Source organism: Bufo bufo, chromosome 6 (genome assembly GCF_905171765.1).
Source record: "Bufo bufo chromosome 6, aBufBuf1.1, whole genome shotgun sequence".
Classification (NCBI taxonomy): Eukaryota; Metazoa; Chordata; class Amphibia; order Anura; family Bufonidae; genus Bufo; species Bufo bufo.
In genome coordinates, this window is record NC_053394.1 from 424300252 (window position 1) to 424327756 (window position 27505).

The 27505-nt window shown below is 47.8% G+C and overlaps 1 protein-coding gene across 3 annotated transcripts in view; it reads left to right on the forward strand.

Annotated features, from left to right (window-relative positions):
- NDEL1 (nudE neurodevelopment protein 1 like 1) overlaps positions 1–23252 on the forward strand; it is a 30247-nt gene extending 6995 nt beyond the window's left edge. The window contains exons 2-11 of one of the 3 annotated variants that reach the window (XM_040437507.1): positions 6326–6423; positions 6999–7152; positions 7670–7818; positions 8532–8668; positions 11313–11486; positions 12978–13069; positions 13333–13499; positions 15645–15679; positions 16631–16743; positions 16780–17468. In XM_040437507.1, coding sequence (XP_040293441.1) covers positions 6338–6423; positions 6999–7152; positions 7670–7818; positions 8532–8668; positions 11313–11486; positions 12978–13069; positions 13333–13499; positions 15645–15679; positions 16631–16737 — 1101 coding nt within the window. In that variant the 5' untranslated portion in view covers positions 6326–6337 and the 3' untranslated portion in view covers positions 16738–16743; positions 16780–17468. Of the gene's footprint in view, positions 1–6325; positions 6424–6998; positions 7153–7669; positions 7819–8531; positions 8669–11312; positions 11487–12977; positions 13070–13332; positions 13500–15644; positions 15680–16630; positions 16744–16779; positions 17469–20656 lie in introns of those variants that run through there. The other 2 variants (XM_040437509.1, XM_040437508.1) reach the window with 2 other exon arrangements.
- Positions 23253–27505: the final 4253 nt, after the last annotated feature.

Consider the following 27505-nt stretch of genomic DNA (forward strand, 5'->3'; position numbering starts at 1 on the left):
CATGGATTTTGCATGTTTTACTTGCGGATTTGGTGCAGAGGATTTGCCCCCTTCCCCCACTGGAATGAGCTTGGGGCTTTCTTTGCAACTTTTTTAAAAAGTCGCAATGATGACTCTGGAGTGTAACCCATTATGTAATTGTTACAAAACCACAACTTCCATCATGCCGCAGGCTGCCAGGACACGCTGGGGGATGCCGCTCTGCAGGAGGCACAGGTCGGGGGTACCACCTCAGACTTCCTATCGGCCGTACATTGAAGTCTGTCCTTTATGCACTATGACCTGCTAGTCCTAGGGTACAGGATAAAATACTGTTATAATGGTGGTTGATGCAATCGGTGATGTTCCTCATGTAGATGGGTCAGTGGTGGACGAGGGTTGTCTGTGTCTTAGGTGACTTGCTGCGACTCTGGGTCATGTTCTGGGAAATTCTGACGTCTGCTCACCCAAGAAAATCTCCTTGACCGTAGCTACTTTCACACTTGCGTTAGGTGCGGATCCGTCTGCATTCTATGTAAAAAAAAAAAAGTCTAAGTCCTAATTGTTAGTCAGACGGATCCGTCCTGACTTTACATTGAAAGTCAATGGGGGACGGATCTGTTTGCAATTGCACCATATTGTGTCAACGTCAAACGGATCCGTCCCCATTGACTTACATTGTAAGTCAGGACAGATCCGTTTGGCTCCGCACGGCCAGACGGACACCAAAACGCTGCAAGCAGCGTTTTGGTGTCCGCCTCCAGAGCGGAATGGAGCCGGAACGGAGCCAAACTGATGCATTCTGAGCGGATCCGCATCCATTCAGAATGCATTGGGGATGAACGGATCCGTCCGGGGCCGCTTGTGAGAGCCCTGAAACGGATCTCACAAGCGGAACCCCAAACGCAAGTGTGAAAGTAGCCTAACCTGCAGGCCACGCTCCTCCGGAGCTCCAGTGCAATATCGGTAACGGGACGTCTGTCCACCATGTGCCATTGATAATGCCGGGCCTTATGTGCTAAAGGGGCTTTGGACCCCTCAGACACCAGGGTTCGAGAGCATGTGCAATGGCTTCCAGTATAGCTCCTATACCTAAGCTCCTAATCAATTTTTCGTCATGGTAGATTCAACACCCTTAGGCCTCATGCACACAACCGTTGTTGGGTTCCGTGTCCGTTGTTCCATTTTCCGTGATTTTCTGCGGACCCATTGACTTTCAATGGGTCCGTTGAAAACTCGGAAAATGCACCGTTTGTCATCCGCGTCCGTGATCCGTGTTTCCAGTCCGTCAAAAAAATATGACCTGTTCTATTTTTTTTTTCCACGGACAACTGTTCGCGGACCCATTCAAGTCAATGGGTCCGTGAAAAAACACGGAGGCACACAAGATTGTCATCCGCGTCCGTGATCCGTGTCCGTTTTTTTCCTATCATTTTCAAGGCAAACTTGACTTAGATTTTTTTTTTTCACTTTTCATGTCTAAAGATCCTCCAAATATCAAGGAAGACACACGGGAAAAAAAACCGGACACGGATCACGGAACAACAGAACCCTGTTTTGATGCCAACCAGAAGCTTGGTACTGGGTATTAAAAGGGTTGTCCCGTAATCTTAACGAATCACCTACAGAGGATAGGTAATTAATATCTGATCGGTTGGGACCCCGCTGATCACAAAAACAGGGTTTTAGGACTGCAGGAGATAGGCGAGTGTTGCGCTCTTCATCAGTCCCATAGACTTTGTATGGAGCAGTGGTGAACATGCGTGGTGCTCCAATCCAGTGAGGGACATGGGACCCCCGTTCTCATGATTGAAGGGGGTCACACAGATAGGTGATAGGTTCTCGTTCTAGGACAGCCCCTCCATGTACTTCCCTCTTCATCCTAGTGTATGTGCACGTCCTATACGTCCTCGCGCTCCAGATAAGTCCCGGCTATGAAGAATTCTCGTCAGAGTTGAGACTACTTCCATATTTCACGGCGAGATTATGAGAAACTGGAGCCCCCCACCCACTGAAAGGGAATTGGTTCCAGCGCGGGATCTGATTACTCAGAGAGAGGGGGGGGGGGGGGGTCACATCTACATTGAAGCGCTCACAATGGGCTAATTAACTATCACACTACTGGAGCAGCGGCCACCCACCGCATATAGAGCCCTCTTTGTACGTGGTTCTGCCCTAGATGTGCCACCTTCTTCAATATGGATTTCTGAGCCACGTGAATGTATTCTGCCTGCACCCGTGTTGTCGTGGCTGTTATTAAAGAATGGAAATTGATGTAAAGAGCTGAACGTATTTACCTCCCGGCACGACGGGGGTTTTCATTAAGATTAAGGGGAAGTCTGAAGCTGCTGCGTCGGGGGTTTTCATGGTAATTCGTCACATGATCTTGATATCGGTCTTCCCAGTTCTGCTGTGCTCGTTACTGGATTGCATCGGGCAGATACCAGTAGCCATGTCATCAGAGGGTCTTCTAGAACATTTCTACGGGTGACACCGCTGTATGAAAGCTCTTATTGGCCGACCATAGTCTAAGCAGCTTCTAAGAAGTCTACTGTCCTCTGACCATCCATGGACCACATGGTATTACCAGGGAGTAATGATGTAGGCCATGGAAAGGTCTAAACTTCATGAAAACCGTAGACAGACCACAGGAGCCACTTTTGGGTATTTTATCTACCTATGAAAATCGCTGCTGTTGGGCCAGGGGAAGAGTCAGGGGTGTCCTCCTAGAGATGTTTGTCCAAATGACAGGAAACATGAAGTGGTGCCAATACCAACACCAGACCTACGACCAGACCTTCTGTGTTATGTAGATGGTTCCCCGCAATTTTTGTCTAATAGGACATCTGATAACGGTATATTGGGGTGTAAATTTTGGTGCAACCTTTGCCTTCTAAACACAGGTTGAATCATGAGACTCAACACCCGGGGGGCACAAGTAGGTTTCCCGATATAGCCTAGACCAGCTTACCCTTGGGCCTTTGTCTACCGACTAACAGTAGTTGCCTCAGAAGAACACACCAATTTTGGTGGTACAGGATATTTATGGGGGTATCCTAACTCTCGACAGGGGAATGAAGGATCGGGCAGTTAAATTTCAACATGCCCAATGTATTTGTTAGCATTCAGCTGACCACTAGATACCATTTAGTGCCCACATTACTGATCTTCAGTGTTTGGAAATTGCTGGTTGTCCTTGGAGAAATCATTGGGTTAATCTTGACTCTGCTTTGGTTCTTTTAACCTCTCTTCATGGAAGTCCTCAGGCCCGGTGTCTGGCCAGACATGCTTGAACTTGTAGTCCACCCCAACGTGTCTAAACCTGCCTCGAAGAGATCTTATTCCAAAAGCGCAAGAGTATCAGGTCCCTCATCGGCGCAGTGAATGGCCGTCTGATTGTTCTCGGTGTGTGCGGGCACTCCTTCCCGTGCTAACATGGGCGTCTGCTCACTTCAGACATTCCTGCGTCATTCTTCTTATCAGGCACTATCAAATGTCTTTACCTTGTTACTGGGCGTCTAGAACCGGTCCACGGGGAACGCCGCGGCCTCAGTGAGATCAGTCTCGGTTACCATCAGCTGCGCCATATGTCGGAATCGAGTTTTTGCACTAAAATCTGCAGGTACCAGGTCTTTCTGATACTGGGAACAGGTGCTGAGGACCCGCCACTAACGGGCGCCATAGGGAAACATGCAGCTGGCTTTAGCGGTACAGTAGACAGGTCAAGGCGGGACTATAGTGAGCTCGGTGACAGGATAATACCCAGGATCTGAAGAGTTCTCACATTTTAAAGGGTCACTGATTTTCCATAAAACTTTTGATGTGTCCGAGACGGGTGGAGGTCTGAGCGCTGAGACCCCTGTCGATCCCTAGAACGAAGAGAGGGAAGCGCTCGCATAGCACGCCCCCTCTACTCGCTGCAGAGGATTGAATCGGCCCATAGACTTTTTGAGTCCGTCCATGTGTCTCTGTGACTTCGAAAGTTTTACGAAAACTCGGAGGCCCTTTAACCCTCAGAAGTGCAGGACAGTAAGGTCATTGTCCCTGGGATTGATGGACTTGGTGCTTGGAGTCCCTGCCGGCCGCCCCCTCCCCCTGCCTCCGGGGTCCCCACATTTATCGTCCTCCTATAGATCCGCTCGCTCCTAACCTCCTCTTATCATGATGTGTCCCTCCGTTCTTGGGCATTTGCAGCATAGTCACAGGATATGAGAGGACTGGGCCGTTACCAGACATAGGACCTGTACAAGGACTGTGCATGTCAAGTTCTGCAATTTCTGGGCTGGTAAGGGCATGCTGAGGGTTGTAGTACCACAGCAGCTATTGATCGCACTGCTTTCAGATAGCTATGAGCTTAGCCTTATTGGCATCGGTGGCAGCCGTATTATTTGTTGTACCTTTGTCGCTGTTCACGAGTTATTGTCTTCAGAGGCCCCCTATAAAGTAGGCTCTCAAGTCTATTCTCACAAGCTGCTCTATCAGTTCACCATACTTTATACTGCAGCTTATTCAGTCTCTTCCTGCAGACTAGACTAATTAGACTGTCTTCAGAAGCCTTCCATATAGCGACTTATATACAGGTCGTGTGAAATCTCCCTTCTCCATGCTTTATACTGCAGCTTTGCTTGTTCATGCCACCAAGCATCTAATCCCCTTACCGACTAGATTGTATAAGATTGTCTGCCTGGAGGTCCTGTGAAATCTCCCTCAGGCTGTTGCTCCATCTCTCCGCCATGCTTTATAGTGCATTTCTGCTTGTTAGTCCACCACACATCTATTCCCCTGTGAATCTCAGGATGCCGCACTGTCAGTCTTCCTTGCTTTATACTGCCTTTCTGCTTGGTCAGTCCACCACTTATCTTTCTCCAGACGCTGTGCTATCCGTCCTTGCTTTATACTGCTTCTCTGCTTGTTCAGACCACCACTTATCTATCCCCTCACAGACTAGGCCAATTAGATCCTCTTTGGAAGACTTTAATATCATGGACTACCTGGGGGGTCATCTGAAATCCCCCTCTTATCAGAATCTCGGGATATTGGCATTGCTCTCTCTCCTCCATGCTTTATACTGCAGCTCTGCTTATTGAAGCAAATGCACCGTTACTGAGGGGAGACCCTGGAGTTGTTTTACTGTGGGCTGCACATAATGGGCGCCCCCTCCTAGAGAATCCCGGTGTGTGCCTCATTGTTTCCTATCCGTCCGCTCTCCTCCTGCTCCTCCTTGTAGACGGCTTCCAGGCCCTTACATGACATCAGTTTCCAGCCGCTCAGTATGTAAGTCTTTCCTTGAAGCACATTCCTGGAGGCTGATGTCAGACGGAGAGGAGCAGCGAGAAAGGAAGCGGCCATGATGAATCCATCTGCCGAGCCCTCCGTCAGATCAGGAAATGAGCGCGAGATAACCCTCCATTGTTCTCTATCAGGGCGGACTCCATCAGCCATTCATTTCCAGGAATGCTGCCCTGACGTAATAACCATCTGGGAATCCTGCGAGATCTGTAAACGCGGGATTTATGGGGACGGATCAGACATGGGACAGAAATACTAAGCCGCTTTCCAATTCCGAAAAATCCCCAGTAAAATAAATTCAAGTCCTTGACGCGTCCTCTGCTCCCTGCGGTTCTTTATGCACTAGGAACGGGGGCCCCTGTTACTGGGTAAGGTGGGTGATGGCCAGTATGGCGGCCATTACTACTCCCAGAGGGGTGCTCACCCGTCTCTTACAGACTGCATTTAGTGCTGGAGTCTAGAAGAGGTGAGTGAGAGCCCAGTTAATAGTCTCCATATTGGTTGTGAAATTCCAGTTCATTCGGTAATGATCCTGTAGCTTGTAAGGACTCCAGCCGAGTCGGGAGGGGTCACATGACACATACAGGAAAGTGAAAGACCCCTCTAAGTGGGGCATGTTCAGTAGATGTCAGCTGTTACGAAACTACTACTTCCATGCTAGGAGTTGTAGTTTTGCAGCAGGTTGGATACGACTGTGGCATTCTATATGAAGCCTCCCCAGACACCCCGTGTTTGGCTCCAGCCGCACGGCCACCATCTTGCTCTTCTGAAACGTTGCCCAATCCGTATTTTACCGCCTTTATGGTTTGTTTTTTGTCCTTGACTCCAGCGGCAGGGACGACGGCTGATCTTCTCGCCCGCGGGCAGCAGGCTTCCCTAATTGGCTCTGACTCCGATTCATGTCGCTGTGCGCCAGCTTAAAGGCTTCCTGCTAAATCTCTTGTATTAAGGGAAGAAGCAAAACTTTATTTGCACATGAAAAGGCGTCTGGCACTCGCGTCCATGCACATCCACGCCTGCAGTAACACGAGCGCTCTCTCTGTTTGTTTTTTCTTAGATTTCCCTAAAAATGGACAATGAAGAAGTCCCGGAGTTCATGAGCCCCAAGGAAGAAATCGTCTACTGGAGAGAGTTGTCTAAGACCTATAAACAGAGGTATGTTGCCCCGTATTCTGTATAGAGCTTTTATATCATTTGGGGTCCGACACCTTACAACACTGCCAATCGGCTGTTTTACGGGGCCTTGGATGATCAGTGCACCCTCTTCCTCCACCAGTCACCTGTCCTTTCTGCAGCTGAGCATTCAAGTGAACAGGACTGTGCTGCAGTACCAAGCACAGCCACTATACAACGTACCGCGCTGTGCCTGGTATACTGTGAAGAAGGCCAAAGCACTTGCCCAAATGCCGCTACCCCTTCAAACAGCAGGGGGTACCGGAAGTTAGACCCCCACTGATCTGATATTGATGACCTATTCTAAGACGATGCCTGCCCGGGCACTCTTTTGGCTGGGTAACTGGGGGCCTATAGCTATGCTTGGTGTAGGCACATATGCCGCCCTCATCCAAGTGTGAACAGAGCCTCATCCTGTATATTCAGATAAGCAGTTCTCTAGGTGCAGGACAGCTGCTTATCTTCCTCCTCACCATCTACTGTCTTGTATCTAGAGCAGCAATCATCCATGGGGCCATCACAAGCAATAGATTGAATTCCTTCTCTTTAACCCTTAGTTACCAAGAAGCACGTGACGAGTTGGTTGAATTTCAAGAAGGGAGCCGGGAGTTGGAGGCTGAGCTGGAGACTCAGCTGGTGCAGGCAGAGCAGAGGAACCGAGATTTGCTAGCAGATAACCAAAGACTTAAATACGAGGTGGAATCATTAAAGGTGCGAGCCTGACTTCACTTCTTGCTTTGATTAATTGCCGTCGCTGCGACATCCACTACTAGAGCCGAGGAGAGGCCAGTGGCTACTTCTTGGGTGCTGTTATGTTTGCAAGTGGTTTGTCACCCATAAGGCCTCATGCACACGGCCGTGTTCCGTGGCCGAGAGCGGTCCGTGGTAACACGGCCTGGATTCCTGTTGAGAGCAGGAGCGCACAGCGTCATTGGTTGCTATGCCGCCGCTGCACTACAGTAATACACTATACGAGTCATAGCAACCAATGACGCCGTGCGCTCCTGCTCTCAACAGGAATCCAGGCCGCGTTACCACGGACCGCTCTCGGCCGCGGAACATGGCCGTGTGCATGAGGCGTTTGTGTGAAGTTTTGAGCAACCACTACGCCTGTGGTCTACCAGCGCAGGCTGTCATGGCATGCTGGGAGCTGCGCAAATCAAACAGGGAGTGATAGACTGGAGACCGCAGCTGTTAACTAAATGCATTCTGTTCTCCCACTTCACAGGAGAAGCTTGAGCATCAGTACGCACAAAGCTACAAGCAGGTGTCTCTCTTGGAGGACGAGCTGAGTCGAGCCCGGAGCATCAAGGACCAGCTTCACAAGTACGTGAGGGAGCTGGAGCAGGCCAACGACGACTTGGAAAGAGCCAAACGGTGAGTGGCACAACTGAAATATGGGATGAGCAGATATGGTGGCTCCCTTCATCCGTGCTCTCGGATGTCATTGCAGCCCGTTCTCCAGGGGAGGGAAATTTGACAGACCTGCCCTGAGGAAGGCACTTCAGGAAGGGGGGGCTGTTTAGGGAGGTGTCATTAGCCACTAAGTCAACCGTGACTAAGTGTCTCCCAGTGATTGCAGTTATTTTTCCTTCCTGTGCGGGTCCACTGCAGGGTGCCACCCAAATTGGGTCATGAAAGCCAGAGTTAATAGTCTGTGCACTTCTAACGAGACCATGATTCAGGGAATGAAACGAGTTGGGTATGCAGCTAATGGGCCAGTGGAGAACAAAGCCCAGGTGTGTTAGGACGAGCCGGATGTCATCGTCAATCTCTAACTGCCACCCCCTGCGTAATGAGGATGTTAAGAGGGCTATTTAGGGACAGCTCTTATGGGAGCACCCATTAAAGGTGAATATTTGTAGCTGCATTTTACAACACTGCGGTAAAGCAACACCTACCCGCCTGTGACAATGTGAACTCGGCTAGAATTGCTTTGCTAAGCCCTCGTCAATGAAGGCTACCGGGGTAAAACTGCAGACTGAATATTGCCACAAAGCAAACTTTAATCCAGCCCGAAATGTCAAGAGACGTCTGGACAAAAGCCTTTGCACTGATGACGACCGTTTTCTCCCCCCCTCTTTTTTCAGGGCTACAATTGTGTCCCTGGAAGACTTTGAGCAGCGGCTGAATCAGGCCATTGAGAGGAACGCGTTTTTAGAGAGCGAACTGGATGAGAAAGAATCATTGTTGGTGTCTGTGCAGAGATTAAAGGATGAGGCACGAGGTACGTTCTCATATTTGGCTCCTCATTGTTCTCTCTCTATGCGAGCAGTTCCCTGTACACACCCAGAGGTGTTAACAAGCTGCCAAATGACGCTTCCTTGCTAAAAATAAGCAATTCAAAGAGGAGCATTATATCCGGACAACACGAGGCCTTGTGTCTATATAAAACTTATGTAACTTTTTATTTTTTACGTAACAATGTACTCCTCCCCACCCCTGCCCCAAGACACACTGTGATGAATGTTAAAGGCGACATTCCCGGGTGTTCCCCATGTCAGAGGCTGAATGTCCCTACATAGTCTGGCATTGTCAGTAGGGATACTCCCGCTTGGTACATTGGGGCTCACTTTAGGTGAATTTCTTCCGAACAGACCAGTCATCTAGTGCAGGGATCAGCTGTGATGAAACTACCACTCCCAGCATGCACGCTTGTTTGTCTGTTCTCGGAACGCCCATAGAAGGGAATGCAGCATGCTGGGAGCTGTAGTTTAACTACAGCTGAAGTGCCAGAGGTTGCGTATGGGGTGGATCAAGCAGTGAAATTTCAACATGCCCTATACATTTTTTGTCAGATTTTTCTGACAGTCGCTTAGTCTCCTCTCCCCACTGAGCAGATATGGACACGCACCTGCATGCATATGGCAGGATCAGGAGAGATAGCTGTTGGCCAAACGCTCAGTCACATCTGTCTAACGTGTATGGCCGGCCTTAGGCTAGGGCAGGGTTTCCCAACCAGGGTGCCTCCAGCTGTTTCAAAACTACAACTCCCAGCATGCCCGCACAGCCAAAGGCTGTCCGGGCATGCTGGGAGTTGTAGTTTTGCAACATCTGGAGGCACACTGGTTGGGAAACACTGGGCTAGGGCCACACAGTGACCAGTGAGATGTAATAGAATTGTCACCTTACCACCACCTCAGATCATGCCCAATGTTTCTCTGTGGGAAGAAAATCAGATACGGTCGGGTCCATTGGAAAACGCCAAATGTCGCCTGTATCCCTAGCCATAATTAGAGACCTGTAAGAAAAGCCATACTGTCATTGCAGATTTTGTGCAAGGTCTTCCCATTTAAACAGCAGCATCCAGACATGTTAGGGGGCAGTAAATGTGAGGGGTACTGTGCACCATGTTTGGGAATGGAGTAGGGCTGCAGCTAACGATTATTTGAATAATCTATTAGTTGTCGATAATTTCATCGGGAAAAAACGCCAAAATGACAAAAAAAGGGGTTTATATGATTTTACTTGAAAAATTATATTCAAGGGCCATATTAAAACAAATTGTGGATGGCACTGTTACGGAGGATCCGTGGATGGACACTGTTATGGGGGATCCGTGGATGGACACTGTTTTGGGGGATCCGTGGATGGACACTGTTATGGGGGATCCGTGGATGGACACTGTTATGGGGGATCCGTGGATGGACACTGTTATGGGGGATCCGTGGATGGACACTGTTATGGGGGATCCGTGGATGGACACTGTTATGGGGGATCCGTGGATGGACGCTGTTATGGGGGGATCCGTGGATGGACGCTGTTATGGGGGATCCGTGGATGGACGCTGTTATGGGGAATCCGTGGATGGGCGCTGTTATGGGGGATCCGTGGATGGGCGCTGTTATGGGGGATCCGTGGATGGGCGCTGTTATGGGGAGGGGGATCTGTGGATGGGCGCTGTTATGGGGAGGGGGATCCGTGGATGGGCGCTGTTATGGGGAGGGGGATCCGTGGATGGGCGCTGTTATGGGGAGGGGGATCCGTGGATGGGCGCTGTTATGGGGAGGGGGATCCGTGGATGGGCGCTGTTATGGGGAGGGGGATCCGTGGATGGGCGCTGTTATGGGGAGGGGGATCCGTGGATGGGCGCTGTTATGGGGAGGGGGATCCGTGGATGGGCGCTGTTATGGGGAGGGAGATCCGTGGATGGGCGCTGTTATGGGGAGGGAGATCCGTGGATGGGCGCTGTTATGGGGAGGGAGATCCGTGGATGGGCGCTGTTATGGGGAGGGAGATCCGTGGATGGGCGCTGTTATGGGGAGGGAGATCCGTGGATGGGCGCTGTTATGGGGAGGGGGATCTCCCCCATAACAGTGCCATCCGTAGACTAACTTAACCGGCAGTAACTTTTACTTGAACTCTAAATCAGCGCATCTTTATTACCTTACAATGAAGCTCCGATAACAGGCAGAGCGGGCGGCGGCGTAACGTCACTTACTCACGTGACGCGCCTGCTCCGCCCACTTTATGAATGGAGTAGGCGCGTCACGTGAGTAAGTGACGTTACCCCGCTGCCTGCTCTGCCCGTTACTGGAGCTTCAATGTAAGGTAATAAAGATGCGCTGATTTAAAGTTCAAGGACCTGCAGGCATAGCGCCTGACCGCCCGCATAGCAACGAATCGTCCGATTATTCGATAACTGGATTCGTCGACAACGAATCCCGTTTTCGAATATTATCGATAACTTCGATTAATCGTTGCAGCCCTAGAATGGAGGCAGACTGCTCACAACCTGGCAGAACTTCATAGTAGGAGATTTTTTTGGTACTCTAGAACATTTCCCAGATGGCTCTTCAATCCTCTCAATGTTTCCTCTAATTAGTGAGATCCACGTCTATATTTTAAATATTTCTTCCTTTCTCTGGTAGATTTACGGCAGGAACTGGCAGTTCGTGAGCGACAGACAGATGGAACAAGAAAATCTGCCCCGAGCTCCCCGACTCTAGACTGCGAGAAGGCAGACTCTGCCGTGCAAGCCTCTCTGTCTTTACCTGCCACCCCTGTGGGCAAAATCTCAGACAACAGTTTTACCTCTCCAAAAGGTAGGCTGCAGGGCTACAGGTCCTCACGTATACGAGGAGTTAGTGCAAGTGCATGTATGTTAGACATATCAATTTGTCACGTCCAAAGGAGGACTTGTACCTCGAGATAGTGACTTCTTTAGTATGGCCACCCTGCAGCCATAACTAACCCAGAATATACCATCTCCAGATGTTACTGATGTCACTTGTTACTGTTCCTCTATTCACTAGCGCGATCTAGCAATGGAGATTCAGAAACAGTCTGCCTCTTTGTCTCCTCATAGTTGTTGTTTTTTTTTGATCAGATATCTTTAATTAACTATTTTTTTCCCAATGTATATAAACCAAAAGAAAAGAAAAAACTGTTTATCAGAGAATACATGGATGGGTACATACATTCCTATTGGACATAATTTATTTTTTTATCGAGACATTTTCAAATATCACGTCCAACTTTTGATACACAAAGTACATGATACAGAGAAATATCCCTTCAACTGTAATACATAATAACATTGCATAAACCACCCCATCCAGTGATGAGATGGGCACCACACCACTAATATAGGTATAATATGTCAGAGCACCGAGAAAAATATTGCCAACTCTCCACCCATAGGCGCTACACCTATCCTTTCCAAGATAAACTATTCACTAAGCTCCTTCTATACGGGTCACCCACCCCAACTCCCCATCCCAGTTCCGGTCTCGTGTTCCAAAATCGCACATATCTTTGAGGCGACTCCTCCCCCCAACACATCCAAAAGATCCATATGCCAAATGGTCCCCATTTGTCCCAAATTTTGGTAAACTTGGCCAAGCATTGCTATTTAGTATATACACTTTTTTTTCCAGGCGCAGGATTTCAGCCATTCTGTTCAAAAATTCAGCCCCAGATGGGGGCTGGGGTCTAAGCTAGTATTTGGCAATTATTTTCCTGGCCTGGAAGAGCCCCCTGCACTCCCAGGCGTGAATTCCTGTTTGTAATGTCCAATATTCCCAACACACTGGAATGCAATATGATAAGCGTCTTTAATACAGGTTAGCGCGCCTGTCCAAAAAGTCCTAAGCTCCGTACACTCCCAGAACATGTGCATCAGGGATGCCGGACTCTCCCCACTTCTAGGGCTGGAAGCGTCATTCCTAACCCCGATTCTGAACAGAAAGGATGGAGTCCGGTATACACGGTGAACAAGAAGTAGCTGGGACATACGCTGGCCCTCACACAATGGTAACTCCAGAGGCCTCATAGTTAGCAATTGCCAATGAGGGGCCCACGATGTGGCAAAGGTCAACCGTTTCATAGTGTGCAGCCAGTTCCTTATGGGGGCACGTTGGTCAGACCCCCAGCTATTGGATATCGGTGGCATTTCCTAGCAATAGGCTTTGATTGTGTGTCCAGAGACCCCTTTAAATTCAAGTGAGCTAAAACATCAAGCTTCATGTAGTTTGTACTACTAATAAAAGCTTGGGTTCATGTAATTCTAAGCATCCAGTTTTTTTGTGCCCTAGGTATACCAAATGGATTTGGTACCACCCCACTAACTCCATCCGCCAGGATCTCTGCCCTGAACATCGTAGGGGACCTCTTAAGAAAAGTGGGTGTAAGTATTCCTCATTTTACATTTAATAGTTTCCCCGTATTGGCTGCTATATTGGGATTTTCACACTCAAAACCGATGGTGAAGAATGAACTAGTGAAATGTGAGCACTCTTTTCCATATCTCCCATTCATTTTAATAGAGATTGACTGCTCTTGGGAGGATTCTCAATGGTCGACCATAGGCTATAAGCATATATCCAACTGATCTTCCCGTTTCAGCCTGTGTGTGTATAACATTACCTCTGCTGTTCTTCCTCTCTTTAGGCCTTAGAATCCAAGCTTGCAGCATGCAGGAACTTTGCCAAGGACCAGGCGTCCCGGAAATCCTACGTCCCTGGCAGCTTGAACAGCAATAGCAGCAGCAGTAGCAGCATATTAAACAGCGGAACCAAGTTCTCCCATCCGGCGCACACAACGTACTTCGATAAAGGGTGAGTCTACACACTGAGGGTTTCTTATGGTCTCCAGACAATGCGGAGCTAATGCTCCAGTAACGTGCCTGGCGGGTTATGAACATCATTAGCATTTGCCTGGATGAGCAAAGGATCTGCATACCTGTGTAGATCCAGTATGATCAGTCTAGTACTGAAGACGGATTCAGGTAAGTAAAGGTAGCCTCGACTCGTTTGCATAGGGCGAGGGGGATGTAGAAACAATGTGGAGACGCCTATCTCTGTGAGCTGATTCCGTTACCCCCGTGCCCACCGCCTCCCAAACACATACACACACATCATACATGCATGCTCGGCTTAAAGAGGACCTGTCGCCACCCCTGACATCTGCCAGCGGGGGAGCAGTAGGAAGTCCCCCATACACATTACATGATGGACAGTGCTGCCGAAAACGGCATTTGTCTAATCTGTATGATCACCTTAAGAGAGTTCTTCCCTGTGATTCCCCATTCATGTGTAATGTGCCTGTGCTCACCTGAGGGCATCCATTGTTTGCAGTGCTGGTTGCAGCAGGAAATCATCCTAAGGCCTCATTCACACGACAGTCGTTTTAAGAACCATTGCAGCCTGTGGTGCTATTCACATGGCCGTTTTTTTAATGGCCAGTGATTAACGGACGCTTTGATGGCCAGACGGACCCCATTGAAATCAATGGTCCTATTTTTAAAGGTAGACAGTAGTGGACCCGTCTAATGGCTGTTAAAAACGGTTACATTCTGAAAAAAAAAAAAATTCACCTCGCCTATAGGCTGCACGGGAAGACTTTCTCCACACTTGAGACAGCAGGACCTGACTTTCCCAGCATGGTAATGTGACGTCACAATGCTGCGAGCGTCAGGTCCTGCTGCCTCCAGCGCGGAGAAAGTGGTGAGGTGAGTATTCCTTTTTTAAATTTGTCTGTACTACTGGGGATAGGGGGCGGCACTAAATACAGAAGGCACTGGGGGTGTCATTATAGATAGATATACATATAGATAGGGGCACAGGGGTGTCATTATAGATAGATATACATATAGATAGGGGCACAGGGGTGTCATTATAGATAGATATACATATAGATAGGGGCACAGGGGTGTCATTATAGATAGATATACATATAGATAGGGGCACTGGGGGTGTCATTATAGATAGATATACATATAGATAGGGGCACTGGGGGTGTCATTATAGATAGATATACATATAGATAGGGGCACTGGGGGTGTCATTATAGATAGATATACATATAGATAGGGGCACTGGGGGTGTCATTATAGATAGATATACATATAGATAGGGGCACTGGGGGTGTCATTATAGATAGATATACATATAGATAGGGGCACTGGGGGTGTCATTATAGATAGATATACATATATATAGATAGGGGCACTGGGGGTGTCATTATAGATAGATATACATATAGATAGGGGCACTGGGGGTGTCATTATAGATAGATATACATATAGATAGGGGCACTGGGGGTGTCATTATAGATAGAGAGAGATACATACTGGGGGCACTGTGCAGGGGCATTATTCATAGTGGGGGCATTATATATACTGACTACATTTTTGAGGTTTAAAAAAATAATATTAATGAAGTTTTTTCCATTTTTAATGGCTGTTAAAAATGGACGATATAAAGAAGACAGCCAGGAAATGGATAGACGTTAGGATGCAAAAGGGCCATGAAAAACGAACAGTTTTTAACGTCATGTAAATGAGGCCTAAAAAACTGGGATTCCCTATGTTCATTTCGGTAGCACTTCATTTGCACTATTGGGCTGTCCACTTCAATAGTATGCCACAGAAGTGGGGAACCCTTGCTTACCATGTAGGCTTAGGCTACGTCTACACGACAGATAAGGCACAACTACACATCTCAAATGGATTTTCTGCGACTGTTGCGTCGCAGTCGCAGCATGTTGCAGTGCGACACCATAGACTGCCATTATAAAAAATGTCGCGCGACGAATGTCAGTGTACAGGTTGCTTATTTGCGGGTTCAGTGGCTTTGGGCGTTGTGCTTCCTTTGCAGACCTGCGTCCTGGCCCTCAGGTAAGTGCTCGTCGAGTGGCTTTATGCAGCGCATGACCTGCGTCCGGATGGCTGGAGTAACCTGTTTCTCTTTTCCCCCTACTAGGCAGGAAAAGGTCATATTCCCCACGTTGTTCATGGGTAATTGAACATAGTGATAAGGTGCATGCTGGTGTTACCTCTGGGTGCCACGCTGTATTAACCACGCCTCTTTCCGAAAGGTCCAGACTAACTGCATGGGGGCGGCTCTTTATAGGCAGTGAACCTATGGGGGCTGATGCCGGGGCGCTACTGGGCACTCGAGGCTGCGTCCAATAATGATTTAGGTGTAAGGGAGATTTCTATAGGTCTGTGTCCTCTTCTGCACATCGTATGAGCTCCATTCATATCTATGTAACTAACTTTATAAAGTCCAGTCTCCAGTCACATCCAGAGCTGCGTTCTACCCAGCAGCGGGAGAGGTAGCCATCCATCCAATGCTGCTCTAGATGTGAATGGAGCATAAGGTATGGTAATACTGAAGATCTTGACAAAATGAAGCAGAATATTTGCAAATGTTGTACTACCAGGGGTGGGAAGAGGGATTACTACCGGGCCATTAAAGGGGTTCTCCACAAACCTCTTTTCTTATGCCCTGTAAGCCTGAATTCTGTAGCAACCCTCCTTTTTAAGCTAAAATCATAGACCCTGTGAGTGCATGGACGTTTATTGATATCCATGGGCACACAGGAAGAATTAGTGGAAATATTGGAACCCGTTTTAGTGTGCCCCCCTGTGGTATATATCTGCCATTCAGGCCCACATTCTGGGACAGGTCTCTCCAAACTTACTAGTTTTTCGGGATTATTAAAACAGCAGCCTCACTACCTGGGGGTAGGGAGAGTTCCTATTACTTTTGCAGCCCCCAGGGCCTCATTACGCACGTCTGTCCATATAACCCAAGTCTTTAAATAACTGTGCAGGCGGCCTCTGGATTTAGGGTGTTGATCGCCCAGGGAATGCATCGTAACCACCAGTGATTAGTGCTCTGGGCTGGCATTTGGGTCGGTGGGCAGATGATCACGTCTCTGACTCGTGACTTTATTCACATAGTGGTGGATGGTTACAGACGACAAGCGATGGGATCCCTGCAGCAGCCAGGCTCTGTTCTGTACCCGTTACACCCAAGGATGATAAACGGGACCTACGTTGTGTTTTAGGCATGGGTACGTCTGTGCATTCATTACACTGGTTATACGTGGGTATGTGGACCGCAAGCACTGCAGGTTGTATGAGATTAAAAAGCATGATTCCCGGAATTGGTGCCCCCTTCTTGTCCATGGGCTGTGTCTGGTATCGCAGCTTTCAAGTAATTAGGGCAATACCTGCACACGCCATCAACAAGAGGGGCGCAGGTCCTGATTTATAATCTAATCATACAACCCCTATAATTTGGTCATAGTTGGGATCATTCAGTGTCCCATTAGTGTACCCCTCTGTTAACTAGGACTGTGAAAAAGGGGTGACTAATGAAATCAGAATTGGTTAGACAAGGGCATCTCAATGCTTTGGACACCAGCATTTGATCTTCACGGCCACTTGTGTTGATTACTGTGAGCTCTGGTACATGGCAGCTGTCGGAGGTCATGATGATCCTCTGAAAAGGGCATTATCCGGTGGGGGAGGGGCAAGGGTTAACACACAAGCCTCCCATATTGTCATTGCCTCCTCCGCGTGTTGACCCTCCACTTGTAATGGGATTATCAGGTTGAAACCAGGCCTGACAACTGAGCGTCGTGCTTCCAACGCCACTCGGGTCTCATGCAGACAGCTGGCCGGTGGGGTCAGACTCTCTCTCACTTGGTTTATCCCTTTAACGATTGCATAATTGTCTTAGGTGAACACATTGCAGCCTCAGGAAAAGGTTAAAGAAAAAAAAAAAAGCCTTAAAGGCTTAGGCCCCTTTCACACGAGCGAGTATTCCGCGCGGATGCGATGCTTGAGTTGAACGCATTGCACGCGCACTGAATACCAACCCATTCATTTCTATGGGGCTGTTCACATGAGCGGTGATTTTCACGCATCACTTGTGCGTTGCGTGAAAATCGCAGCATGCTCTATATTCTGCGTTTTTCACGCAACGCAGGCCCCATAGAAGTGAATGGGGTTGCGTGAAAATCGCAAGCATCCGCAAGCAAGTGCGGATGCGGTGTGATTTTTACGCACGGTTGCTAGGAGACTATCGGGATGGAGACCCGATCATTATTATTTTCCCTTATAACATGGTTATAAGGGAAAATAATAGCATTCTGAATACAGAATGCATAGTAAATAATAATTTAACTCACCTTAGTCCACTTGATCGCGGCCCGGCATCTCCTTCTGTCTCCTTTGTTGAATAGGACCTGTGGTGAGCATTAATTACAGGAAAAGGACCTTTGATGACGTCACTCCGGTCATCACATGGTACGTCACATGATCTTTTACCATGGTGATGGATCATGTGATGACCGGAGTGACGTCATCAAAGGTCCTGTTCCTGTAATTAATGCTCACCACAGGTCCTGTTATAAGGGAGAATAATACAATCTACAGAACACCGATCCCAAGCCCGAACTTCTGTGAAGAAGTTCGGGTTTGGGTACCAAACATGCGCGATTTTTCTCACGCGAGTGCAAAACGCATTACAATGTTATGCACTCGCGCGGAAAAATTGCAGGTGTTCCCGCAACGCACCCGCACCTTTTCCCGCAACGCCCGTGTGAAAGAGGCCTTAGTGTTTAGGTCTGTGGGACAGGCATGTGTGTGTCTGCAATTGTGTGCACATATAGGTGACTAACTGGTTTCACCCACTGCAGAATTTCACTGGAAGATTCCTTCAATTCTTTTATGGGACTACTTTAACTTGCAGTACCACATTTCACCACTGCAGCCAGAACAAGCGTTTTTGAATAGGTGACAATGCAACAGCACCCCCCCCCCCCCCCCCCCCCCTTAATTCTATATTTTCTGTATGGTATGGTGACTGTATGGTGACATTTTCAATATATCCTGTAGGTATTGTTATATTTTTTTTTAAATAGGCATTTCGCCAAGGGTGGTGATCAAGGAGCTGATACAGATTAACATAGTAACATAGTATATAAGGCCGAAAGAAGACATTTGTCCATACAGTTCGGCCTGTTATCCTGCAAGTTGATCCAGAGCAAGGCAAAAAAAAAAACCCTGTGAGGTAGAAGACAATTTTCCCCACTTTAGGGGAATAAAAAATTCCTTCCCGACTCCAATCAGGCAATCAGAATAACTCCCTGGATCAACGACCCCTCTCTAGTAGCTATAGCCTGTAATATTATTACACTCCAGAAACACATCCAGGCCCCTCTTGAATTCCTTTATTGTACTCACCATCACCACCTCCTCAGGCAGAGAGTTCCATAGTCTCACTGCTCTTACTGTAAAGAATCCTCTTCTATGTTTGTGTACAAACCTTCTTTCCTCCAGACGCAGAGGATGTCCCCTCGTCACAGTCCTGGGGATAAATAGATGATGGGAGAGATCTCTGTACTGACCCCTGATATATTTATACATAGTAATTAGATCTCCCCTCAGTCGTCTTTTTTTTTAAAGTGAATAACCCTAATTTGATAATCTTTCAGGGTACTGTAGTTGCCCCATTCCAGTTATTACTTTAGTTGCCCTCCTCTGGACCCTCTCCAGCTCTGCTATGTCTGCCTTGTTCACAGGAGCCCAGAACTGTACACAGTACTCCATGTGTGGTCTGACCAGTGATTTGTAAAGTGGTAGGACTATGTTCTCATCACGGGCATCTATGCCCCTTTTGATGCAACCCATTATCCTATTGGCCTTGGCAGCAGCTGCCTGACACTGTTCTTTGCTTAGTTTGCTGTTTACTAAAATTCCTAGATCCTTTTCCATGTCAGTGTTACCAAGTGTTTTATCATTTAGTACGTACGGGTGACTTGCATTATTCCTTCCCATGTGCATAACTTTACATTTGTCAGTGTTAAACCTCATCTGCCACTTATCTGACCAAGCCTCCAGTCTATCCAGATCCATCTGTAGCAGTATACTGTCCTCTTCAGTGTTAATTACTTTACACAGTTTAGTGTCATCTGCGAAAATTGATATTTTACTATGCAAGCCTTCTACAAGATCATTAATAAATATATTGAAGAGAATAGGGCCCAATACTGACCCCTGATGTACCCCACTAGTGACAGTGACCCAATCTGAGTATGTACCGTTAATAACCACCCTCTGTTTTCTATCACTCAGCCAGTTACTTACCCACTTACAGACGTTTTCTCCCAGTCCGAGCATTCTCATCTTATATACTAACCTTTCATGCGGTACAGTGTCAAATGCTTTGGAGAAGTCCAGATATACGACATCCATTGATTTGCCGCGGTCAAGTCTAGAACTTACCTCCTCATAGAAACTGATTAATACTGCATTCCTTCTGTGACCTCATTCTAACAGAGCACACCCCCTCCTCCCCGTTCTGTGTTCTCGTGTCCAAGCTCTGACCCCAGGACGCGCACTCGCCCCCCCCCCCCCCCCCAGTCCTGTGACAACTTTGGCTATAAATGGCTGCGACCATTTATACTGTGCGTCAGTGTGCGCTTCCCTTGTACGCTGTGTCCAGCCTTTACATGTATGCAGAAAGCTCTGTTACAATGAAGGGGCAGAACTGTGGGCAGCCGCGCGCTACCTATCGGGTGCTACGGTTTTTGCAGGTTGTGTCTTTCTATCATCGTATGTTGGGGGAGGAAGCAAATCTGTTCTGCATGACCTTGTTTCCAAGGGTCTAACCCTAGCAAAGAACTATATACAGCAAGAGCACATGGTCCGCTGAAGGTGCTGTATGGAGGCTGACTGACTCTGAGCAGACACCTCTCACGGAGTTTGTTCATCGTGTTTGAGCATGCTGTGTCCAGAGCAGGTGTGAACTGTGGCCTATATTCTTCTGAAGGCATAGATCCACTCAAGTGAGGCTTGCCCCTTTAATTCGGGGAGCCGCGGCAGTCCTGATTTGCTTCTCCACAAAGTGCCCAGATTGTCCGTTTACCTCCAGTCTCCGCTCATTATATTGATGTTCCCTCTTTTTCTTGTCTACAGGGCAATGAACGGATACGACCCCCCGGGAATCTTAGGATCGCGGCCGGCGTCTCCTCCCGGAATGCTCCCTCTCAGTGTATGAGCGCAGGAACCCCTCCGAGAAAAGACTCTCTTAGCCTTCACGGTTTCCGAAAAAAGAACAAAATCTGCTTCACTTTAACCTGTTCACTGCCTTTGGGAGGGAGGCGACGCTGCTCCCACCGGGGACAGGAAAAGGGGGTTAGACTATATTCACTTGAGCTGGAATCGAGGCTGCGCAATATACTCTCTCTGCTGCCATTTTGGACGCTTGGTAACCCCTGGGACACGGCTTCTGCGACTCCTTCCTTCTCGTGTCTCGGTTCACTGTAGTGCTGTGAAGTGGCTGTGTGATCATCCTGGAGACGCGGCACAACCACTATAATTCTGTACTCTCCTCACGACGCAGCAGGTGACGGCGGCAGATGGTCGCTCACCTGCGAAGGATGCACCAAGGCTTTGGGTTCTCCAATCCAGAGCTGCAAGATATCCTCTCGCCCCTTCCCCCACCTCAGATCTATATTACAGGGTTGCACCTCGGCTTGTGTCAATCAGAATGTCTGTTTTTTTTGTGTTTTCCTCCTTTTTTTTCCCCTCCTCCTCCTTCTTTTTAAGCAGTGTAACGTCTGTCGGGTCACCAACAGGGCTGTGATGCATTGTGGGGAAAAAACTATATATGTGTATAACCCCCAACCCCTCGCCCCTTGTTCTGTGCCTCTATTCCTGTGGATGCCTAAAACGCAACACCCGCCCTGATATGTCCATAGATGTTACACGGAGCTGTGCCACCTTCCCCAACATTCAGTGCCATCGCCTGGACGATACACCGTATGCTTATTGAAAATCAACTTCTTGATGCTCCAGTCACATCCCAAGCAGCGTTAACATTCTGGTGGTCTCTGTTGGCTGTCAGACTGCTGGTCTTCACGCCTTGCTGCATGGTGGGAACTGTAGTGCCTACGTCGGGCGCCATACTGTAGTCCTGGTCGTTGGGTCTGTTGTTGGAACTGCAGCTCTGGGTGTGAAAGGAGTATAAGATACGACGTAAGGAAATTAAAGTGACACAGCATTATAATTTTGCCTTCACACTGATGCTCAAAGTGGAGATATCCTTAAAGCCCTCAATATGGCCGCTAACACGTTAACCTTCTTGGATTTCATAGACTACAGTGAGATCTACGAAGCGCATCATTGCCTTGGTTTGGTCAGTAGGCCAGCGGAGTCTGTACGTGTAGCGGTTTGTACTGCGCCTCGAAACTACATGCAAAATTACGCAGTTACGGATGCTACAGGTACAGGCGCACGTAATTTAGCAAATTATCTGATTGCTCGCATGCTCTGCTCTCGAACTACATAGCGGTTGGACACTTCCATCCACAACGCTGATGGAAAGCTATATGGAGACATCCTATATACAGTAGGTCCATGTGTATGTATGTTGGGCACTATAGTGCCAAGTTAACATGGCCTTATGGGTATAGGATGTATCTTAAAGGGGTTGTCTCATCTTGGAAATTGGGGGAGTATCACGAGTATATGCCCCTAATGTCTTATAGGTGTGGGTCCCACCTCATGGACTCGCACCTATCCTTAGAACGGAGCCCCCAAAGTGACTGCCACCCTCCATTCATTTCTATGGGGCTTATGGAAATAGATGAGCCAGCACTTGGCTGTTTTCAGCAGTCCCAAAGAAATGAATGGAAGGTGGCCGTGTATGCACCGTCACTTTGAGGGCTCTGTTCTAAAGATAGGTGGGACCCGCACCTATCGGACATTGGGGGCGTATCCTAGCGATACTTCGCCAATGTCCAAGGTGAGACAACCCCTTTAAGACCAGCCAAGTAGTTTAACATTGACCATGTAGGCAGGAACCTCCATGAAGGGGGTGGTATAGGATTAGAAAAACAGCGCCACACCTGGCCCTAAGATTGTATGTGGTATTGTAGCTTGGTTCCACTGTAGTAAATGGACCTGAGCTGCAATACCAACCATGTTATCTAATGCTGTGCAACCCCGACCTACAAGGCTCAGAAGGGATGCAGTTCCATGTGTTGTTTTTGTTGTTGTTTTTTACACCATGTGTAGGTTCTCCATTTCTATTTGCACATTAGACAGAAGACAAAGAGCACTTTCCCCATACCCCGAGCATTGATGGGTTTGAAACACGGGTACTTTTCTCCTGCGACCACTGCTTTTCTCTCTATATCATCGCCCCCTGCACATTATTTTAAAGCACACTTCGTTTTCCCCAGGCTCCTGTCCGCTCCCGCCCCTCCTGTCCGCTCCCGCCCGCTCCCTTTCTCGTTGACGTTGTGACTGTTTACATTTTTTGTTTGTTTTTATTGTACATAGATTTGTAAACATAATATTTTTTTGCCTGAGATATTTGTACATAACTCGGGCGACGTAGTTCTATATTTATTGAAGATTCTATACAGCATGTTGTACGGATGGCGGGCGAGGGTCCTTCACGGGCGCGGCCAATGATATCGGAAATCTGCCTGTGACCATTAACGGTTTGTGACTGTTGGAAACGGTGGTCATTTTAGAAGGGAATAAAAACCAATGTACAAAAAACAAAAAAAATCCTGTGTGTTTTTTATTTTAGGGGGCGGGTGGATTTCTGGAGTCAACACTCATTAGGTATCTGTTGCACATCAGTGACCCATAGTAATGATGCCCACAGTATTATGTCACTGTAGGCATCATGTAATGCAGTTAACGGCTGAAGGGATGACCCAATAGTCCACTGGCCATAGACGAGTCCAAGAAGCATGGTGATAGGAACGGATAGTCGATATTAAAAAAACAAAAACTTGCAGCACTTATTTAAATCTCGTGGTTCTGTTTTATTCATCGACCTGAATGTTGATGACGCCCATCTCGCCACCGATACCGGACCAGGTGGTGGGTGGTATTTGGGTGTTCTGACAGGTTGGGTGGATTGTCTCCTCTAAATAGTGATTCCACTTGAATGGATCTATCACCTAATGGATTAGATGTGGAGTCCTCAGCAGTATGTGCGCACGAGGCCTAATATTGAGCGTTGAGCCGATAAATTGGTACCCAGTGCTACCGTTGAGTGGCCTTTATATGTTGCCAAGTTACCACAATGCTCCTTTGGGCCTTGTAGACATTAGGTTGCGGCGCTGTTGAGATTGGAAAGAATGGTCCTACCCAAGGGTTGTCCTCAGGGTAGGTCATCCGTGTCTGATCGGTGGGGGTTTGACTCCGGGAATCAGCTGTTTGAAGAGAGTGTGTCCTCTTCCTGGGCCATTGACTTCACATTTACGTGGCCTAGGCGCAGGTCAGTCCCATTCAAGTGAACGGGGCTGAACGTCAGTACCAATCACTGCCGCTATACAATGTACGGCACTGTCCTCGGTACGCACACCGGAGCACCGCAGACTCTTCAAGCAGCAGATGAGTAGGGGTGCCAGGTGTCTGACCCCACCGACCAGATACTGATGATCTCTCCTGAGGATCGGTCATCAGTATTAAACCCTCGGGACGACCCCTTTAAATTAGCCTGGTTTCAGATAAGCATATTCGGCTGCAAATACCATCCAGACTGCCGATCTTGCAACTCGAATGGACTGAGCGGTTATGCTAAGATGGCCGTGCTAATTTATGGCGGACACCAACGGTGGCCATACTCATTTGGTCAACAGCTATTCTTCAGGAGCACCCATACACATGCATGCTCGGTTCAACTGGGCATGCAAGTGTTCTCAATGGGGTAAGGCGAATAAGTCTCCTCTACGGATGGCTTATCTCACTTAAGTCTGAAATACAACATGCCCAATCACCCCCCCCCCCCTCCCCAACCTCGTCAAATGCACATTATATGGTTGAATGAACCCAGTGAAATCTGCAATTTAAGTCTGTGTATGGCCACCTTAGAATAAGACATCCAGTCTGGTTCTGCTCGGTACCCTAATGAATGAATACGATGCTGTACAGTGGCTCAATATGGCAGCACAATAATGCATAATAAGCGCAGGACATGCGTGTACCCCATGACTGTCATCCGGTGGAGTGGTTCTCTCCCTTCATCTATTAACATGACTGTTTTCTTCCAGAAACAACGCCCCTACCTGTCCACAGGTGGTGCCTGACATTGCAGCTCTCCCCTATTCACTTTGATGGAGCTGGTCTGCACTACCTGACATAACCATGGACAGGCGTGGCGCTCTTTGCGGGGGGAAAAAGCCATGTTTTATTAATCCTGTACTATCCCTTTAACCGCCTCCGGACCGCCTAACGCAGGATCGCGTTCCAGAGGCGGCTCACTCAGGCAGCGTCACGCATATACGCGTCATCTCGCGAGACGCGAGATTTCCTGTGAACGCGCGCACACAGGCACTGCAGGTAAGCGAGTGGATCTACAGCCTGCCAGCAGCGATCGTTCGCTGGCAGGCTGTAGATGCGATTTTTTTTAACCCCTAACAGGTATATTAGACGCTGTTTTGATAACAGCGTCTAATAGACCTGCTACCTGGTCCTCTGGTGGTCCCTTTTGCTTGGATCGACCACCAGAGGACACAGGCAGCTCTGTAATAAGTAGCACCAAGCACCACACTACACTACACCACCCCCAGTCACTTATTAACCCCTGATCAGCCCATATAGACTCCCTGATCACCCCCCTGTCATTGATCACCCCCCTGTAAGGCTCCATTCAGATGTCCGTATATGTTTTACGGATTCACGGATCCTTGGATCGGATCCGCAAAACACATACGGACGTCTGAATGGAGCCTTACAAGGGGGTGATTACCCCATATAGACTCCCTGATCACCCCCCTGTAAGGCTCCATTCAGACGTCCGTATGTGTTTTGCGGATCCGATCAGTGGATCCGCAAAACACATACGGACCTCTGAATGGAGCCTTACAGGGGGGTGATCAATGACAGGGGGGTGATCACCCCCCTGTAAGGCTCCATTCAGAGGTCCGTATGTGTTTTGCGGATCCACGGATCCATTGATCGGATCCGCAAAACACATACGGACGTCTGAATGGAGCCTTACAGGGGGGTGATCAGGGAGTCTATATGGGGTGATCACCCCCTTGTAAGGCAAAACATGGACACAGTGGATCCGCAAAACACATACGGACGTCTGAATGGAGCCTTACAGGGGGGTGATCAATGACGGGGTGGTGATCACCCCATATAGACTCCCTGATCACCCCCCTGTCATTGATCACCCCCCTGTAAGGCTCCATTCAGACATTTTTTTGGCACAAGTTAGTGGAAATAGATTTTTTTCATTTTTTTTTTTTCTTACAAAGTCTCATATTCCACTAACTTGTGACAAAAAATAAAATCTCACATGAACTCACCATACCCCTCACGGAATCCAAATGCGAAAAATTTTTTTTAGACATTTATATTCCAGACTTCTTCTCACGCTTTAGGGCCCCTAAAATGCCAGGGCAGTATAAATACCCCACATGTGACCCCATTTTGGAAAGAAGACACCCCAAGGTATTCGCTGAGGGGCATATTGAGTCCATGAAAGATTGAACTTTTTGTCCCAAGTTAGCGGAAAGGGAGACTTTGTGAGAAAAAAATTTATAAAATCAATTTCCGCTAACTTGTGACAAAAAATTAAAAATTCTAGGAACTCGCCATGCCCCTCACGGAATACCTTGGGGTGTCTTCTTTCCAAAATGGGGTCACTTGTGGGGTATTTATACTGTCCTGGCATTCTAGGGGCCCAAATGCGTGACAAGTAGTTTGAAATCAAAATGTGTAAAAAATGCCCTGTGAAATCCTAAAGGTGCTCTTTGGAATGTGGGCCCCTTTGCCCACCTAGGCTGCAAAAAAGTGTCACACATGTGGTATCGCCGTACTCAGGAGAAGTTGGGCAATGTGTTTTGGGGTGTCTTTTTACACATGCCCATGCTGGGTGAGATAAATATCTCTGTCAAATGACAACTTTGTATAAAAAAAATGGGAAAAGTTGTCTTTTAGAGAGATATTTCTCTCACCCAGCATGGGTATATGTAAAATGACACCCCAAAACACATAGGAGAAGTTGGGCAATGTGTTTTGGGGTGTCTTTTTACATATACCCATGCTGGGTGAGAGAAATATCTCTCTAAAAGACAACACTTCCCATTTTTTTATACAAAGTTGTCATTTGACAGAGATATTTATCTCACCCAGCATGGGCATGTGTAAAAAGACACCCCAAAACACATTGCCCTACTTCTTCTGAGTACGGCGATACCACATGTGTGACACTTTTTTGCAGCCTAGGTGGGCAAAGGGGCCCACATTCCAAAGAGCACCTTTCGGATTTCACCGGCCATTTTTTACAGATTTTGATTTCAAACTACTTTGCACGCATTTGGGCCCCTAAAATGCCAGGGCAGTATAACTAGCCCACAAGTGACCCCATTTTGGAAAGAAGACACCCCAAGGTATTTCGTGATGGGCATAGTGAGTTCATGGAAGTTTTTATTTTTTGTCACAAGTTAGTGGAATATGAGACTTTGTAAGAAAATAAATATAAAAATGCATCATTTTCCGCTAACTTGTGACAAAAAATAAAAAGTTCTATGAACTCACTATGCCCATCAGCGAATACCTTAGGGTGTCTCCTTTCCGAAATGGGGTCATTTGTGGGGTGTTTGTACTGTCTGGGCATTGTAGAACCTCAGGAAACATGACAGGTGCTCAGAAAGTCAGAGCTGCTTCAAAAAGCGGAAATTCACATTTTTGTACCATAGTTTGTAAACGCTATAACTTTTACCCAAACCATATTTTTTTTTGTCAAAGACATGTAGAACAATAAATTTAGAGAAAAATTTATATAGAAAT